Source organism: Castor canadensis, chromosome 16 (genome assembly GCF_047511655.1).
Source record: "Castor canadensis chromosome 16, mCasCan1.hap1v2, whole genome shotgun sequence".
Lineage (NCBI taxonomy): Eukaryota > Metazoa > Chordata > Mammalia > Rodentia > Castoridae > Castor > Castor canadensis.
This window is the reverse complement of record NC_133401.1, coordinates 28,171,943-28,188,024: the sequence shown is the minus strand read 5'-3', so window position 1 is coordinate 28,188,024 and position 16,082 is coordinate 28,171,943. Positions and strand designations below refer to the sequence as shown.

General features: G+C 52.4%; 2 protein-coding genes across 3 annotated transcripts; one reads left to right on the top strand and one right to left on the bottom strand.

Annotated features, from left to right (window-relative positions):
- Positions 1 to 592: 592 nt before the first annotated feature.
- On the bottom strand, positions 593 to 3,570 carry Znf524 (zinc finger protein 524). Its single transcript, XM_020174268.2, has 2 exons — positions 3,410 to 3,570; positions 593 to 1,672 (listed from the first exon to the last, which is right to left on the bottom strand). Exon 2 carries the CDS (start codon positions 1,632 to 1,634, stop codon positions 843 to 845), a length of 792 nt encoding a protein of 263 aa, XP_020029857.1. The 5' UTR covers positions 1,635 to 1,672; positions 3,410 to 3,570; the 3' UTR covers positions 593 to 842.
- Positions 3,571 to 4,014: 444 nt separating this feature from the next.
- Positions 4,015 to 9,947, top strand: Fiz1 (FLT3 interacting zinc finger 1). 2 transcript variants are annotated; one of them, XM_074058405.1, is made up of 3 exons: positions 4,015 to 4,333; positions 5,911 to 6,270; positions 7,698 to 9,947. In XM_074058405.1, exons 2-3 carry the CDS (start codon positions 5,947 to 5,949, stop codon positions 8,895 to 8,897), a joined length of 1,524 nt encoding a protein of 507 aa, XP_073914506.1. In that variant the 5' UTR covers positions 4,015 to 4,333; positions 5,911 to 5,946; the 3' UTR covers positions 8,898 to 9,947. The 2 variants fall into 2 exon arrangements, with proteins under 2 accessions (XP_073914506.1, XP_073914507.1); XM_074058406.1 differs by lacking the exon at positions 4,015 to 4,333 and adding an exon at positions 4,666 to 5,240.
- Positions 9,948 to 16,082: the final 6,135 nt, after the last annotated feature.

The following is a 16,082-nucleotide window of genomic DNA, read 5'->3' as shown; positions in this document are numbered from 1 at the left end:
GTCATGCCCACCCCCTCAGCACCTTCCTTAACAGGTATATCCTACCCCTCTCAATACACTGTTTTTAGGAAGTTCTTCCCTTAAGCCCCGCTCCTCAGTCAAAAGCCCTTTATTCCCTCTAAATTGATCTTTCTGCCAGCCAACCCTTAAACCTCTATAAACTCACCCCAAACTTTAGTCTCCTCTTCTAAGCCCCACCCTTGATTTTATTTTTTTAAGTGCTGGGGATCGAACCTAGAGCCTTGAGCATTCAAGGCACACACTCTACCACTGAGCTGCACTTCCAGCCTTCACTCAGGTTTCCCTTCCCAATGCCCAGAAATTCTACATTGAACATTTTTGCCATACCATGCGGTAGGTGTCCCAAAATTTCTAGGAATTTGGCCAGGATGGAGGAGGAGTCACGTTTGCACAGAAGGTTCAATGTCTTACTTAGTATGGCTATTTCGGAGAGTATTTTGGGGTCTGATGGAGATGGGGGAGGGGTAAAGCCTTCTTCCGAACCACTCATTCTCTGGGACCATGCTGAGGCACGTTCTCAAATCCCAGACACTCCCTTCCGAAGAACCCTGGAAGGCAGGAGAGGCACCGTTATGGAACACACACAAGAAGCCAGTAGGCAGGTATTTATTTCCACGGCCCAGGCCTCCACAGGCCTGTTAGTCCGCAGAAGGGTGCCAGAAGGCAGCAGGACCCTGAAGTTTAGATCCCCACCCACGATCCCCTCCCACGATGGGAAGACCACCAGAAATGAGGGTGTCCCGGCCTCCGTGCCGGGGCTCAGCACCAGGTGAACTCTGTGCAATAAACCCGGCCCAGGGAGCTTTGGCCAGGGATGTGGATCAGGCGGGCTCCTTCTCTTCCGGCCCCTCCTCGTGTGCTTCTGTTGTGGTGGGGATGCCTTCCTCTTCCCACAGCGGTTCTGGCATTGGTTCTGGGGGACATAGGCGCACGGGAACTCCCACAAGCTCCGGGTGCTTGCGTTTGTAATGGCGCCGGAGCGTGTTGGCTTCGGTGAAGCGCAGCCGGCACAAAGGGCACTGGTATGGGCGCTCGCCAGAGTGGATACGTTGGTGATGCGCCAGCTCCCCGGCCTCTCGAAAGCGGCGCGGGCAGAGAGGGCAGCGGAAGGGTCGCAAGCCGGCATGAATGTTGCTGTGTCGTCGCAAGTGGCTGGACCGCTTGAAGGTCTTGCCACAATCTTTGCACTCGTGTGGCTTCAGCTCTGAGTGCGAGATGCTGTGGCGCTCCAGGTCGGAGAGGTAGGGGAATGCCCGCAGGCACACAGGGCAGAAGTGCGGGGCTCTTCTGGGGCCAGAGCCCTGGGGCCCACCTGACACCGACCCTTCAGAGACTGTATAGGGCACACCCTGATCATCGATCAACAGGATGTCGTTGTCTCCACCACTGACCACTGGCGCTGTCAGACCCTGCGCCAGTGGGGGCTCCTGCGCGGTTTTGGGCGGGCGGCCCCGCTTTCGAGGAAAAGAGGACTTGAGCCTCCGATTGGAAGAGGCAGCTCCCCCCGATGGCCGGCCTCGACGGCCCCTGGGAACAGGAGGAAGTAAGGCCAGAGGCTTCTCCTCCTCCCCAGGCAAAGGCGAAGGCAACGGGTCTAGGCTGGGGGTGTCCATTGAGTAGTGGGGAGCTTGAGCCTGAGTACTGGAGCCGGCTAAGAGGAGAGAGGGGCAGTGTCAGTGGCGGAAGGGACTGAGCATTCGTGTCTCCCAACAATCTTACCCACCCCTGTCTCTGTATCTTCACCCGGAAATAGCTGATATTCACCAGATGCACAAGTATGCTTATACTTTAGGGTAAAATAGTGAGATGATTTTGTTCCAGTTGGTAAACAAGCACTCTCTTGAGCTCCGAAAGCACCCCCCTTGAAGGTCTCCTTAACCCATCCCCTGGATCTAAGAGTTCAAGATCAACACCAGCTGAAATAAAAAGAAACAGAGTCCAACTGAGAGTGTAGGTCTCAAAACAGTCCATCAAACTGAGCCACAGAGGCCTCAGAAAGGTTTTTGTCCCCACTCTTGATTACTAGAAGTGGGGAAGAGGGTCAGGACTGGAAGGAAGGGGACTGGTCCTAGCCGAAGTGTGGCCCTGGCTTGTAGATGAGGACATATATCCAAGTTGCTAAGAGTCTGGGCTTTGGAGTCAGACATCATGAGTTCAAATCCTGAGTCTCACTTCCTCTGTGTGGCCTTGGGCAGGGTGTTCACTTCTCAAGAGCTCAGTTGTCTTCTGCAAAGTGGGACTCTGTTATACCTACTCCCCCAGACATGCCATGAGGATGTTCATACACAGACGTGCTTAGAAGTATGTGCAATCGTTAGCATCATGAGTCTCTGAATGAAGGTACACCTTTCTACCTTTCCCATTCTACAAACAGAGAATGGCTTGGCACAAGAAAGCCAAGTCAGTTGCCCAAGCTGCCTCTACCAATAAGTGGTAGGACCAAGACCCCAAACCAGTTCTTATTCCTGCTGATCCCCCAGGAATAAGAAATGGACCCAAAGAGACAGGGGACGTCTTGAGGTTTCTTAATCCCAGGTTTGAATCCATCTCTGCCAATAATTAGCAAGTGATTCTGCAAACGACCCTGCCTTTCTGGGCCAGTTTCCTCCTCTGGAAAATAGATATATATCTAGGATGTGGGGAGAATCGAATAGAGTAAGAAAGGGGCCTTAAAAATGCCCCTAGCACACTGCTGGGTGCACAGTAACACTCCACCACCATCTTCCCAGTGCCCACTGGGAAGTGTAGGAACAGAGAGTAACCACAGGGGGCAACACAGGTACAGCTAACAGCAACTGCAGGTGCCCTGCGCTCCCGTTCTGAGTGCTCTTTTGTTTGGTTGGTTTTTAGTTATGTGTATTGGGGACAGGGGAGGGGTGCAGGGGATCTAACCCAGGGCCTCACACATACTGGGCAAGCGCTCTACCACTAAGCTACACTGCCAGCCCTACACCTCCTTTTCTAGGCACAGTCTGAGGTCTAAATTGGGGCTACGGTTTCCATCGTCGGATGCTTCCCAACGTGGGTCAGCCTGGACCAGAAGCTAAATCTCTGGAATCTGAGGGAGAGGAAAAGCTGTTACTTCGACCCTCCCCCACCCTCAATTTCGTCGGGCGCGCTCCCGTCTGGCCCGAGTGGCGGAGCCCGCGCGCGGGGCGGGCCCTGAGGGGGCGGCGGCCAATGAGCGGCGCGGGGACAGCAGGCGGCGCGGGCTGCTAGGAAGGGGTCTGCGCGCGCAAGCCCGGCCGCTCCGCGGGGCGCGAGGTCGGCGCGCGCAGGAGCGAGCTCGGGAGCGGGAACAGGTGCTGGGGCGCGCTTTGGCGCGCGCAGCCCCAGGCCGCCCCTCCCGCCCGCCCGCCCCCCGCCCGGGTCCCCCGCCTCTGGGTACCTCATTTGCATGCCGCCTGGGCTCGCGTGTGTGTACGCGCGCGTGCGCGCGCGGGGGGCGACGGGCCGAAGAGTGGGAAGGGGCGGGGGAGAGGGGGCCCTGCCCCTCCGCGGTGGCGGGGCGGGGGCGGTGGCACGCGGGCCGGGCCCCGCCCCTCGGGGCGGACGTCCGCAGCCCCTCCCTCCCCCTCGCGCCTGCCGGGAACAAAGGGGACTCGCTGGGTCCTAAGGACCGGGCATGCTTGCAACCCGGCCAGGCACAGGCGCCTGCGCACCAGTCGCCTTAGTGGGAACTAACCCTCAACCTCATCAAAATAACTTTCCTCCCACCAAGCACCCAACCAGGTGGCCCAATCAAAGACAGGTACTGAATAGATGAGAAGTGAGAAATGGCTGCTTAGTGCCCGTAATTAACATGGTGCCCGATAGCTTCGAAGTCCCGTGGAGGCAAAATTGTTAAGATGGTGACTAGTCTTTTCTATCTCTGTATGCAGCTGGAGCAAGTCAATTTCTCTTTTTTTTTCGGATGTAATTCGACATCCAACTAGAAGCAGTGCAAGGCTGAGGAATGGGAATCATATCTAACCTCATCTATGTTAGCACCCGCTTCTGTTGCCAAGGGCTGCGAGAGGTCGCGAGCTGTGTATGTTGCCCTTAGTCTGAATGGCGCCCCAGGTGACCCTAAGCCCCGCCTCTTCCTTTGCCCTCACCCAAGATGGCGCCAACTTGGCTTCTCTAACCTCGAGGGCTGGGCAAAGGAAGGAGACCGAGAAGGGCGGGGTAGGGTGGAGAGAGAGCGCCAGAGGGCGGTAGAAAGGGGGAGTGCTGGGGGCGGGGGAGGCGAGCCGAGGCGGAAGTCGAGGGGCCCCCCGGGTGGAAGTGACGCTGCCCCCGCTGCCCAAAATGTCGGCGCCCAGACCGAGGTGTAAGTAATTAAAGAGGAAAGCTGACTGACTTTTCCGGCCTCCCGGGGCCATGCCTGGTCTCTGCGACCTCCGCCCCGCACAAACGAGGTGTACTCGCATGGCCCCGGGCCGCCTGACCTGCCCCCACCCGGGGCAACCGGGACCGCACATTTTAGGGAGAGGGGGAGGGGTAAAAAGTGCCAGTTTTCTGGGCCTCAGTCTTCGGGTAAATTGGGTTGGGGGGGCACCTCCGCAGGTCGCGGGGGGGGGGCGGGGCTTTAGTTGGTAGGGGCGGTGCAGGGGCCACGAGGACCTGATTGGGGCGGAGCTTATAGCGGAGTGGGAGGGGCTTAGCTAAGGGGTGGGGGTTGGTGAGTGGGCGTGGTTCAAATAGGGATGGTGAAAGAGGCCTAAGTTGAAAGATGGAAGGAACCTCCTTGAGGCTTAGTGAGGAAATGGGACCCTAGAAGAAGGTGGGAGGAGCCTAGAATAGAAGGGGTGGGATATGGGTGTGTTAATTTGGAGAGTTAATGGAACTATCAGGTCTTTGTAATGAAAGTGAATGTTTGGAGGGGATTGAAGGGGCTTTAGTATCAGGCTAAGAAAAGGACAAGAGTACAGTGGAGGTGGTTATGGAAAGTATGGGGCTTCTTTGAAAGAAAAAATTGTGTGGGATTTGGAAGCACGGCTTAGTGAAGACGGGAAGACTTTGGAGAAGTTGAATAACTTGGAAAGTGTGTGAGATTAAAACAGGAAAGTACTGGAACTTAAAGAATAGTGATAATGGAAGCTGTGCTGTGACTGGTGAAACTTAAAAGGATAGTAATAATCTAGACAGTTCCCTTCAGTCTTTGCTGCATACTGGCTTAGTGAGAACATAGCACACATTGTCACAATTTTGCTTAATGTGCACTACCACTCCACAAGGTAGGTACTAGTTTTATTCTTACTTTGCATTTGGGAAGAGTTTCGATTGGTTACAAGACTAGTTCTGGCCTCCCTGAAAGCATGACGAAAAATCCTTGTCCTCTCTTTCACTAAGTAGTCGTCTTCAAAGGGAAAGAGGTTTTGGAAAGGAATTCAGGCTGGTTAAGGAACTGTGGGAGAAACTCTAAATGGAATAGGGGTACCTAAGCAAGAGTGGGAGGAGCTTAAAACAGTGGTGGGGCTGAAGATTCGTGAGAGAGACTTAAAAACACCCTGTGGAGTAGAAGTTATTTGGAAGTATACAAGAAATTAAAGGAGGTGTAGAAATTAGAGATAAGGGCAAAATAGTTTCTGCTGGGTATTGAGGGGGGGAGCGGGAGGGGGTGGAGTGGGTGGTAAGGGAGGGTGTGGGGGCAGGGGGGAGAAATAAACCAAGCCTTGTATGCACATATGAATAATAAAAGAAAAATGAAAAAAAAAAAAATAAAAAAAAATAAAGGAGGTGTAGGACTAATAAGAGAGTGGGAGGAGTTTTAAGATTAGTGGGCGGGGCTTAGCACTGGGAGTATCTTCTAGGAGGACCAGTGTTGTGTCTGTGGGCCCAGAGGGGGGCAAGGGTCAGTAAGGAAGTGGATCCCTCACCTGTTCCTGTGTTTTCTCCCTACTCCAGAGAGAGTCCCCATCTGCCGCTGTACTGTGTGCCACCATGGATGACACCCCGCTGACAGTGCCCCCCGTCCCCATCCCCGCTCCAGCCTCTGCTCCGGCACCAGCACCACCTGCCGCTACTCCCCGGGTCCCATTTCACTGCAGCGAATGTGGCAAGAGCTTCCGATACCGCTCAGACCTGCGGCGCCACTTTGCCCGGCACACAGCGCTCAAGCCCCACGCATGTCCACGCTGCGGCAAGGGCTTCAAGCACAGCTTCAACCTGGCCAACCACCTGCGCTCGCACACTGGTGAGCGGCCCTACCGATGCTCTGCCTGCCCCAAGGGGTTCCGTGACTCCACCGGCCTGCTGCACCACCAGGTGAGTTCCTCAGGCCAGGCGTGGCTTGCACATTAGGACCCCACTCCACATGTGGAAAGGCAGCAGGCCCGAGGGCCCATTTAGGAAATTTCACTCTCCTTTCCAAAACCCGGATGGATCAAAGCATGAGATACTTCTCTTTGGCAACCCATCCCATGGAGGAGAACATGCAGAGTAAATGTGCCCCACCTGTATGTCCCTCCCCTCTTCCCATCACCTGCTAAGTACTCCCAAGGAACACCAGCACTTGCATCCTCTCTTCCATCTTGAAAATAGGTTGAACACATACACACCTAATTTTCTTTATTCTGCACTTATCAATTAACTGTTTTCCCTGGGTCAAACATGGATGATCAAGGGAAAGTTAGTCTCTGACTTCAGAGAGCTTTACATTCCTTTGGAGGTGATCAGTAGCCAGGTAGATGATAAAGCAGTTTCACGGACAAGAATGTTCTGGAATGGAGTGTTGAGAAAGAATTAAAAAAAAAAAATGAAATCAATGTGTAGTAGTAAACGGGGGAGAGCTATGTGCTACTTTAGATAAGGGGGGAAGGTCAGGGCAAGGTGGTGTTTGAGCTGAGATCTGAAGTATGAGAAGGATTCCGCGTGGGAAGAGCATTGCAGGCAGAGGGAATGGCAAGTGCAAAGACGCTGACAATCAGACAGAGCTTGGTATTTTCAATGGTTGATGGGAGACTGTGGTTGGGACAGAACAAAGCAGAGGACCCATCTTTTTTTTATTTGTCAGTACTATGGTTTGAACTCAGAGCCTTGCACTTGCTACGCAGGCCACCAGCCCTTTTTCACTTTAGCTGTTGTTTGAATAGCACCTGTTTATGCCTCTCCCATAGCTGGGGTGACAGGTGCACATAACAGTGCCCAGCTTTGTATTGGTTGAGATAGGGTTTCCCTAACTTTTTGCCTGGGCTGTCCTCAAACCATGATCCTCCTGATCCCCACCTTCCAAATAGCTTGGATTACAGGTGTGAGCCACCACACCTGGCTGGAGATGGCCCATATTATTGTGCCTCTTGGTAAGACTCTGAGCAGAATCCCAGAGATAGAAAGCTACTTGCTTGTGTGTTCACAGGGAACACATAACTGGGAACTGAACTCAGGCCTGCTAATGCCTAAAGCCCCAGTTCTTAACCATTGTGGCAGGAGCTCCTTGAAAAGGACTGAGACTTACAGAGGAAGTTTCCCACCTGGTGGGAACATCAGAAGCAGTTCTCAGATGGAAGGAAGTAGGCCTTTTTGAGCACTAAGAGAATGCCAAGTGGCTCACAGCAGAAAGCAGTAACAGGGTGGAGGCTGGATCTTGCCCTGTGGGCTATGGCAGAGAGCTTGGGTCACCTTCCTCTGGGAGGCCAGGATCTGTTGCGTGGCAGACGTCAGCCCTGACACAGTGTCCTTACTCGCCCTTGCAGGTCGTCCACACTGGTGAGAAGCCCTATTGCTGCCTGGTCTGCGAGCTCCGCTTCTCCTCCCGCTCCAGCCTGGGCCGCCACCTCAAGCGCCAGCACCGCGGGGTGCACCCGTCTCCACTGCAGCCCAGCCCGGCTCTGCCGGCCCTGCCCGCCCTGAGCGCGCCCTGCGCTGTCTGCTGCAATGTGGGGCCCTGCTCGGTGTGCGGGGGCACAGGAGCCGGCGGCAGCGGAGAGGGCTTGGAGGGGGCGGGCGCGGCCAGTTGGGGGCTGGCAGAAGCGGCAGCCGCAGCCGCGGCCTCCTTGCCACCATTTGCCTGCGGTGCCTGTGCCAGGAGATTTGACCATGGCCGCGAGCTGGCTGCCCACTGGGCAGCGCATACCGACGTGAAGCCTTTCAAGTGCCCGCGCTGCGAGCGTGACTTCAACGCACCCGCGCTGCTTGAGCGCCACAAGCTCACGCATGACCTTCAGGGAACCGGCCCGATCCCTGTGCAGGTATGGGCCTCCGGGGCCGTCGCTGGGCCGGAGATGGCTGGTGAAGGTGGCTCAGTGGAGGCAGGCGACGCTCCCCCATCTTGGGACGACGCTCCACTGCTCCTGGTCTCCACTGGAGGTGGTGTGCCCGAGCTGGGGGCGTTGCTTCCCGAGAGTGTCGGGGAGGCCCCAGCCCCGGCAGCCGTGGCCGAGCCGTTGGAAGACACCTTGTACCAGTGCGACTGCGGGACGTTCTTCGCATCGGCAGCTGCCCTGTCCAGCCACCTGGAGGCGCACTCCGGCCCGGCCACCTACGGCTGCGGCCACTGCGGGGCTCTGTATGCGGCGTTGGGGGCCCTGGAAGAGCATAGGCGAGTCAGCCACGGAGAGGGTGGCGAGGAGGAAGTGGTGACAGCCCCAGAGGGGGTGTCAGGGGAGCCCAGGCCCACCTCAGGCCGCAGCAGCAAGAAGATCTTTGGCTGCTCCGAGTGCGAGAAGCTATTCCGCTCCCCTCGCGATCTGGAGCGGCACGTGCTGGTGCACACCGGCGAGAAGCCATTCCCGTGCCTCGAGTGCGGCAAGTTCTTCCGCCACGAGTGCTACCTCAAGCGCCACCGGCTGCTGCATGGCACCGAGCGGCCCTTCCCCTGCCACGTCTGTGGCAAGGGTTTCATCACGCTCAGCAATCTCTCCAGACACCTGAAGCTGCACCGAGGCATGGACTGAACAGCCAGGCCGCCCGGTCCTCTAGCCAGCCAACCCAGGGACTGGACTCTGGACGAAGGGAGGCCTTGGCCTTCCCTCCCAGTTCAGAGCCAGGCCCAGAGATGAGACCCCTACCTGGAGAGGTGGGGCCACCCAGAACCCACACAGACCCTGAGCTCCGGACCGCAAATAAACATGCCTCAGCCAGGGGGTCCAAGAACATAATTGTTGGGGCCAAAATCAGAACCTCCCGAGCTTGAAACTCCTAAAATCAGCACCCTCAAATCAGCAAGCCTCTAAGACGTGGGGATTTGGGAATGAGAAGCGGGTCTCCACAAGTTCCTCATGTCTACTAGTAAGACATGAACACCTCGGAGGGCCAACTGCTCCACTCCCTGAGAGCCATCATTCCCAACGACCTTTATCTGGGGAATGGGGGGATCATGTCCCCAAATCTCTGGATCCCCTCCAAAATCTACCCACCAGTCACTGGTGACCCCGGAAAATAAATATAGCCGAAATCTGCCTTTCCCCCCATTTCATTCCCTGAAAAGAGGACCAGGGTAGATGCCCCCTGCTTTTGACTTCATCACCCTCCAATTAGGTCTCCCTCTCCCCACTGCAGAATGGATAACCCTATTGAGCTTTCCCAACCTGAATGCTAGAATAGACTGGTCCCAAAACTCCCTGCCCAGTAGGATGGACTGACCCAGATGCACATCCCCCTGCCGGCTTGGAAGGGCTGGTACAAGTTGTGGCCTGGCCCCACCCTCCTTAGAATGAATAGGACAGACACTCCCTTATCCTGTAGAGTGTGGTCCACCCATGGTCCACGTTGTTCCCCATCCTGTGACCTCATCCGGGTGGAGGTGGTGGACATCAGGGTTCCCTCCCCCTCTACTGTTAGCACCTGTTGGGCTTCCTCTCCATATCTGTCGATTTGTCTCTGTTCCAACTCCAAGGGGAAGGGGAACTTGGCTGGGGGGGAGGGTCCCCTGTGAGCCTCAACCTCACCCCCTCATCCCACTCCTAATGTCACCAGGACCCCAATAAACCTTGTCATGTCAATCACTATGGCGTCTTTCTGATCCTGGGCTCCAGGGAGTTGGGATTCTCCTTACTGGACTTAAGCTAGGGTAGGCCTTTTTTTTTTTCTTTAGGTGGGAGGAGAGTGTTTCTTTGGTGTTTTTGTTTCCTTGCTTGCTTTTTTAAGACAGTCTCAGTATATAGTATAGGCTGGTCTCAAACTCATTATCCTCCTGCCTCAGCCTCCAGGGTGCTAGGATTACAGGCCTGCACCACCACACAGCCTGTAATCCTAGCTGGGAGGCCCCCTAAATAAACAGGTGCTCACTCCTGTTGGAGAAGTTCTGAGTCTTCTAAATAAGAGATGGTTTAAATCTCACCTAAATGGAACCCTGTACCTTAATTCAAGGTCTATCACCAACACATAGACCACACTCCCTAGAAACTAGGAACACCCTTTAGAAACCATCAATCCTGTAGGTCACGCCTTTTGGAAACCAAACTGTCCTGAAAGTAGCTCTGAAAGAGGCCTTTACACTTTGCTTTCTTCAACTGAATAGACCCCCAAGAGACCAGTGGGACAGGACCTGCACATCAGAGAACAGGTCACCTCCTGCACAATCAGTTGTATTCCCACACTGGGTACTTACTGTGCCAGGCATTATAACCCCCTCTGAGGATTCCACAGGGAACAAAATAGATAAGCCCAGCCCTGATGGAGTTTATATTCTAGGTTGTGGGCAATGAAGATGGGGAAACAAGGAATCCAAAGAAATGAAGGTGAGTTCCTATGGTTTTGAGAGCTCAAGACAATAAGAAGGGAAGAGTGATATAGTGAGTGGCTAGGCTATGGTACGTTAGATGAGAAAAGGGTTTTTCTGCAGAGGTGGCATTGCTCTGAGCTTTGAAAGGTGAGGAGGGACTGGTTGGGCTGCCTGAAAGCACAGATGGAGAGTGAACCCAGGGACAGAGGAATGAGATGAGGTCAAGAGGTAGGCAGGGGTCAGATCACAGAGCCAGGGAGGTCAAAGTAGGCATTGGATCATGGGCAACAGGAAGCAATTTTAAGTGAGAAGGAAAGTGACAACCTGTGCAGTTCACCAGCCCTCCAATTGCTGAGTGGAGAAAGATGGGAGCAAGCAGCCTAGGAGCAGCAGAGAGCTCCTGCCATCTTGTGATGGACCAGGGGATGAAGAGAAATAAGTGCATGGATTTTGTGGGGGAGGGCATTAATGGGGTTTGAACTCTGTGTTTGCTAGACAGGCACTCTACTGCTTGAGCTATGCCTCCAGCTTCAGAAACTCCATCTCAACCAGTGACTGGGCATGGAGGTGCATGCCTGTCATCCCAGCTGCTTGGAGAAGCACAAATAGGATTGCTGTTCATGCCTGCCTGGGCATAAAGTAAGACCCTGTCTCAAAAACAACAAATGCAAAGTGAGCTAATGAAGTGGCTCAAGTGGTAGAGCACTTGCCCTGGGTTCAATCCCCAGCACCACACACGAATAAAACGGGTAAATAATGGTGTATGTATTAGGCAGAGGAACACTACAGAGAATGAGAATGCACACAACTACTTGAGTGAAAGTTATGACAAAGCCAGACACAAGCCAGATACATAAAGCACAGAGTATCATACCACTTGCAACGTTCAAAAGCAAGCAAAACTAAACTTACATTTTTTTAGGAGGCATTGTGGGTACTGAATCACACAGAAAAGCAAGGAAAACATGTTTTACAAAGTTTTGGGTGGTTAACGCTCTGGAGGAGACATGGGGAAAGTTTCCACTATTGCTGGTAGCTGGTGACGTTCTATTTCTTAATCTGGGTCCCTTTGTATTTATTACTTTTTTTTCTTTTTTGGGGGGGGATGTGTCATTTTTATAGTGATTTGTTCAGTTCGCTTGCATAGTGCACTTTTATCTGTGCGTTTTATATTTCACAAGGAAAAAAACTTTCAGAGGGGAAAACTAGTAAGAGTTTGTGGCGCTCAGGAAGACTTTGGCTGAGATCCACAATTGCCTATTTGAAAAGACTCCACCCCTTGGGAACAAAAATCAGAGCCCACGGGGACGCTAGACTTTAGCTTAGAGATATTCCTCTCCACTCCGCAACGACGGACCAGGAACCAAACTTACTACTTTGGGGTCAAAACAAAACAAAACAAAACCCACAGGTCTTAGAGAAGCAAAGCCCGCCCCCTGGATACAGGCTACGCCCCCGGAGACAAGACCCGCCCACCCCAGGCTGGCTTACAGTCTGCTCAGCCCTAGAGCTCTGAGCGCCTGGAAAGGTGCCAGGGTTGTCATGGAGAAAGCCACTGGCTGGGAGTAATGAATAGGGACCTCCAGAGGCTGAGGCTCCCACCCACCTCACCTCCACCACAATTTTTGTTCTTCCCAGGCGGGGAAAAGATTCATCCTATATATCCTAGTGACTCCCTAATGGGTGATCTATACCTAGCTTTCTCACTGTGGCCCCATCTTATAGAGGTGCTAATTGAGGCGGGGTGGAGAAGGATGTTTTACCTTAGGGGCAATCTCCATCTGCTCCAAGGCAGTAATTACTAACCAGGTGTTGGCGATTTCCTCCTTGGTTTCCGGCGCTGCTCCTGCTTACCCACCAATAGAGTCAGTTGCCAGCATGTTCACCTGACATTCGCCTCTCCTACCACCTCAGTCCGATCCGTCTCGCCCCCCATCTCCCATCCTAGTACCCGAAGCCGGAGTCCTCCTCATTCTACCCCATCCTTTATCCCTCTTTATTTGCCCATAAATATTTGGTGCTAAGGGTAGAGCAGTTAAGCAAACAGGCAAAGCTATAGCTTCTTTCATGGAGTTTCTGTTCTAGTGGGAGGGGGAATGGTTATTATTATTATTATTATTGGCAGTGCTGGAGTTTGAACTCAGGTCCCCACACTTGCCAAGCGGTCGCTCTACCACTTGAACCACGCCCCCAAGCCTTAGTGGGAGGAGAGGAAATGAGCCACCACTGGGTCATTCAGAAACAGCCCAAGGGTTGTTTGCAGTAAGTACATGGTTGAGATTTGAGAGCCATGTTAGCTAGGGTGGACTGGACAGATGTCTCTGAAGAGATCTGGAAAGAGAAGGAATGAAGGGAAATTTAGGGAAATAAATCAAGAGGGAGGGCATTCCAGGCAAGGGGAATGGGAAGTGTAAAGACCCTGGGTCCACAAAGAGCAAGGAGGTGGTGTGGCTAGATCAGAGCCAAGCAAAAGGAGGTCAGAAATTTGGTGAGGGTCCTGCAGAGCCTCTAGGGCAGGTTGTGGGTGTAGGTGTGGGGGTGGGGGGAGGGTCTGGTTTTTATTCTGTGTCAGCTCAGAAGTGGTGTTGACATTTGTAGGTGTTGGGGACTGGACATGAGGGCTTGAAGAAGAGGAGCCTATGAGGAGGCTGTTAAAATGGGAATGGCATATTGAGACCCTGCCTCAACAAAACAAAAATAAGGAGGGCATGATGGCATATGACTGTGGTCCCAGTTACTTGGGAGGCAGAGGTAGGAGGATGGCAGCTAGTGGGAGACACTAGCTAAAAACAAAAAAAAGAAGAAAGAAAGGAAGAGAAGAAGAAAGGGAGGAGGAGGAGAAAAGAAGAGAAGAGAAAAGAAAAGAAGAGGAAGAGGAAGGAGGAAAAGGGAGAGGGAGAGGGAGAGGGAGAAGAATAGGGGGCATAGCCCAACAGACATTTGCCTAGCAAGTGCAAGACCCTGAGTTCAATCCCTATTATGGAAAAAAAACAAAAAAGTTAGGTACAAAATACCACATACTGTATGATGCCATTTATAGGCAATGTCCCCAAAAGGCAAAATCCATAGAGACAGCAGATCATCTGTTACCAGGGTGTTGGGAGGCGCTGGGAATAGACAATGAGTGATTAATGGGTACAGGGTTCGGGAACCAGACAGTGGGGATGGTTCCACCATTATCATGAATGTACTTTTTGATAGTTTGTGATAGGATCTCTTTATGTAGCCCAGGCTGACCTTGAACTCACTTTGTAGCCAGCCCAGGATGGCCTTGAACTCCAGATCTTCTACCTCAGCCTCACCAGTGCTGGGATTACAGGCATCAAACACCACTTCCAGCTCCCATGAATGTACTTAATGCTACTAAATTTACACTTTAAAATGCCTACATTAGAAAACATCTGATGCCCCAAAGATCCCATTTAAGATCTGAATGCTTCCCTCTTCTCAAACATAACTCTATAGCCTAAATTTGGTGTTTTTATTTGCCATGGATATTTTTAGTCTTTCACTCCATATACATGTACATACACATATATAGATATAGATAAGTATAGTCATCCTTTAAAATAAAGTATTACTGGCATGGGGATATACCTAGTGGTAGAACACTTGTCTAGGATGCTCAAGACCCTGGGTTCCATCTACAGCAAAGAAAATAAACAAAAAAAAATTGTATTACTGTCCCAGTGTTTTAAACAAATTTGCCCTCCCGATCCACTCTTATTTCTTCTATCTCTTTGTGAAGTCACAAATCTTACTGATCTCACTAGTGAAACCATCTGGTATTCGCATCCTCTATGAAAGGAGAAAGTGCTGGGTGCCAGTAGCTCATGCCTGTAATCCTAGCTTCTCAGGAGATAGAGATCAGGAGGATTGCAGTTCAAAGCCAGCCTTGGGCAAATAGTTCATGTGACCCTATCTCGAAAAACTCCATCACAAAAATAGGGCTGATGGATTGGATCAAGATGTAGGCCTTGAGTTCAAATAAATGGACTCATATTTGCAAAGCACTTATAAGAAGAAGCTACTACTTTTGTCTTATGTATAGTGTTTATCTCTGCTTGCTTATTTTCCCTCTACATTTTTGGGTGTGTGTAACATTCACATGGTTTCAAACTCAAGGAGTTCAGAAGGATAGAGTGTAGCAAGTTTCAATCCTGGAAGTGAGACTATGTTGCCAGCTTCTCTCTTCTTTCAATTCTTCAGTACAATCTATTGAAGAAGGCAGCAGCAGGCTGCAGGCTGCTCTCCACCTCCATTTTTCCACCTTCCCTTTCACTTACCACTTGGACACTGTCCATATTTTCACACACCAAGCTGCTTCATTCTTTTGGATGGACACATAGTATTCCACTGGATCCACTAGGATTTTATTACTCAAGTCTCCTACTGTGGGCATGTAGATCGCTTTCAGCCATTTGCAATGATGTGCAATGCTGCAATGATTAATCTGGTACAGACATAATCTTGCATGTCTCTCATCTCTCTGAAGGATAAATTCCTGAAATTGCTGGGATATTGAGGCTATTCCAAACTCTCCTCACCCCAGCCACATAGGAAAGGAACTGTTTGCTCATGCTTTTGCCAACAATGTTTGGCATGAATTTAACCTTAAAGAAAAACAAGAGTCAAGCTCAGGTATACTCCTGCAACACACCCTTTCTGCTCTACATGAGGCCATGTTGGCTCCATCCTGCAGGCTTCAGCTGAAACATTGTTGCTTCCTGGAAGACTGCAGGAGTTGCTTCTGCAGTCTCAGCATGAGTGCCACTCGTTGCCTCTGTCCCCTGCATTTCCACAGCATCCATTTTCCTGCATTAGAGCAACCCTCATCTGCCCCCCCTCCACCCCACCCCAACACACTGTAATGCTATCCGACCGTTTATCTCCCAGACACGGCCCAAATGGCTTCTGTTTTTGCCACTCCAGCACCAAGGACAGAGCCGAGCCCACAGTAGGTGCTTAGTAAATAACCATTTGCAGGGATTATCACAGAGAGGGAAACTGAGGTCAGAGAAAGGAGAGCCACTAGTCCAGGCAGCCAAGGGAAGGCTGGATCCAGAATGTGGGGACTTTCTGAGGTCTCTTCATTCATTTCCCTCCCCCCGCCTCCCCCCTTGCCCAACACAGTGCCTGGCACAGGCAGGACTTGATAAATGTGTATTTGTTGAATGAATGAATGAATGAATGAATATTGTCTATCTGTTGGAGAATAGGGGTAGCTAATCCAGCCTCCCGGGCCTGCAGCCCCCTCCTCCCCCTGGAGCCCCAGAAGCCAGGCCCCCAACCCCTTCCCCTCTCCCGCCCTAGGAGCAGAACCGCCTTCCCCTCAGCTCCCCCTCGCCACCCCCGGGTCCCTGGTCCTCCGCTTCCGGCTTCCCAGGCAGTCTTTCCTCTTCCAGGCTCCAACCAA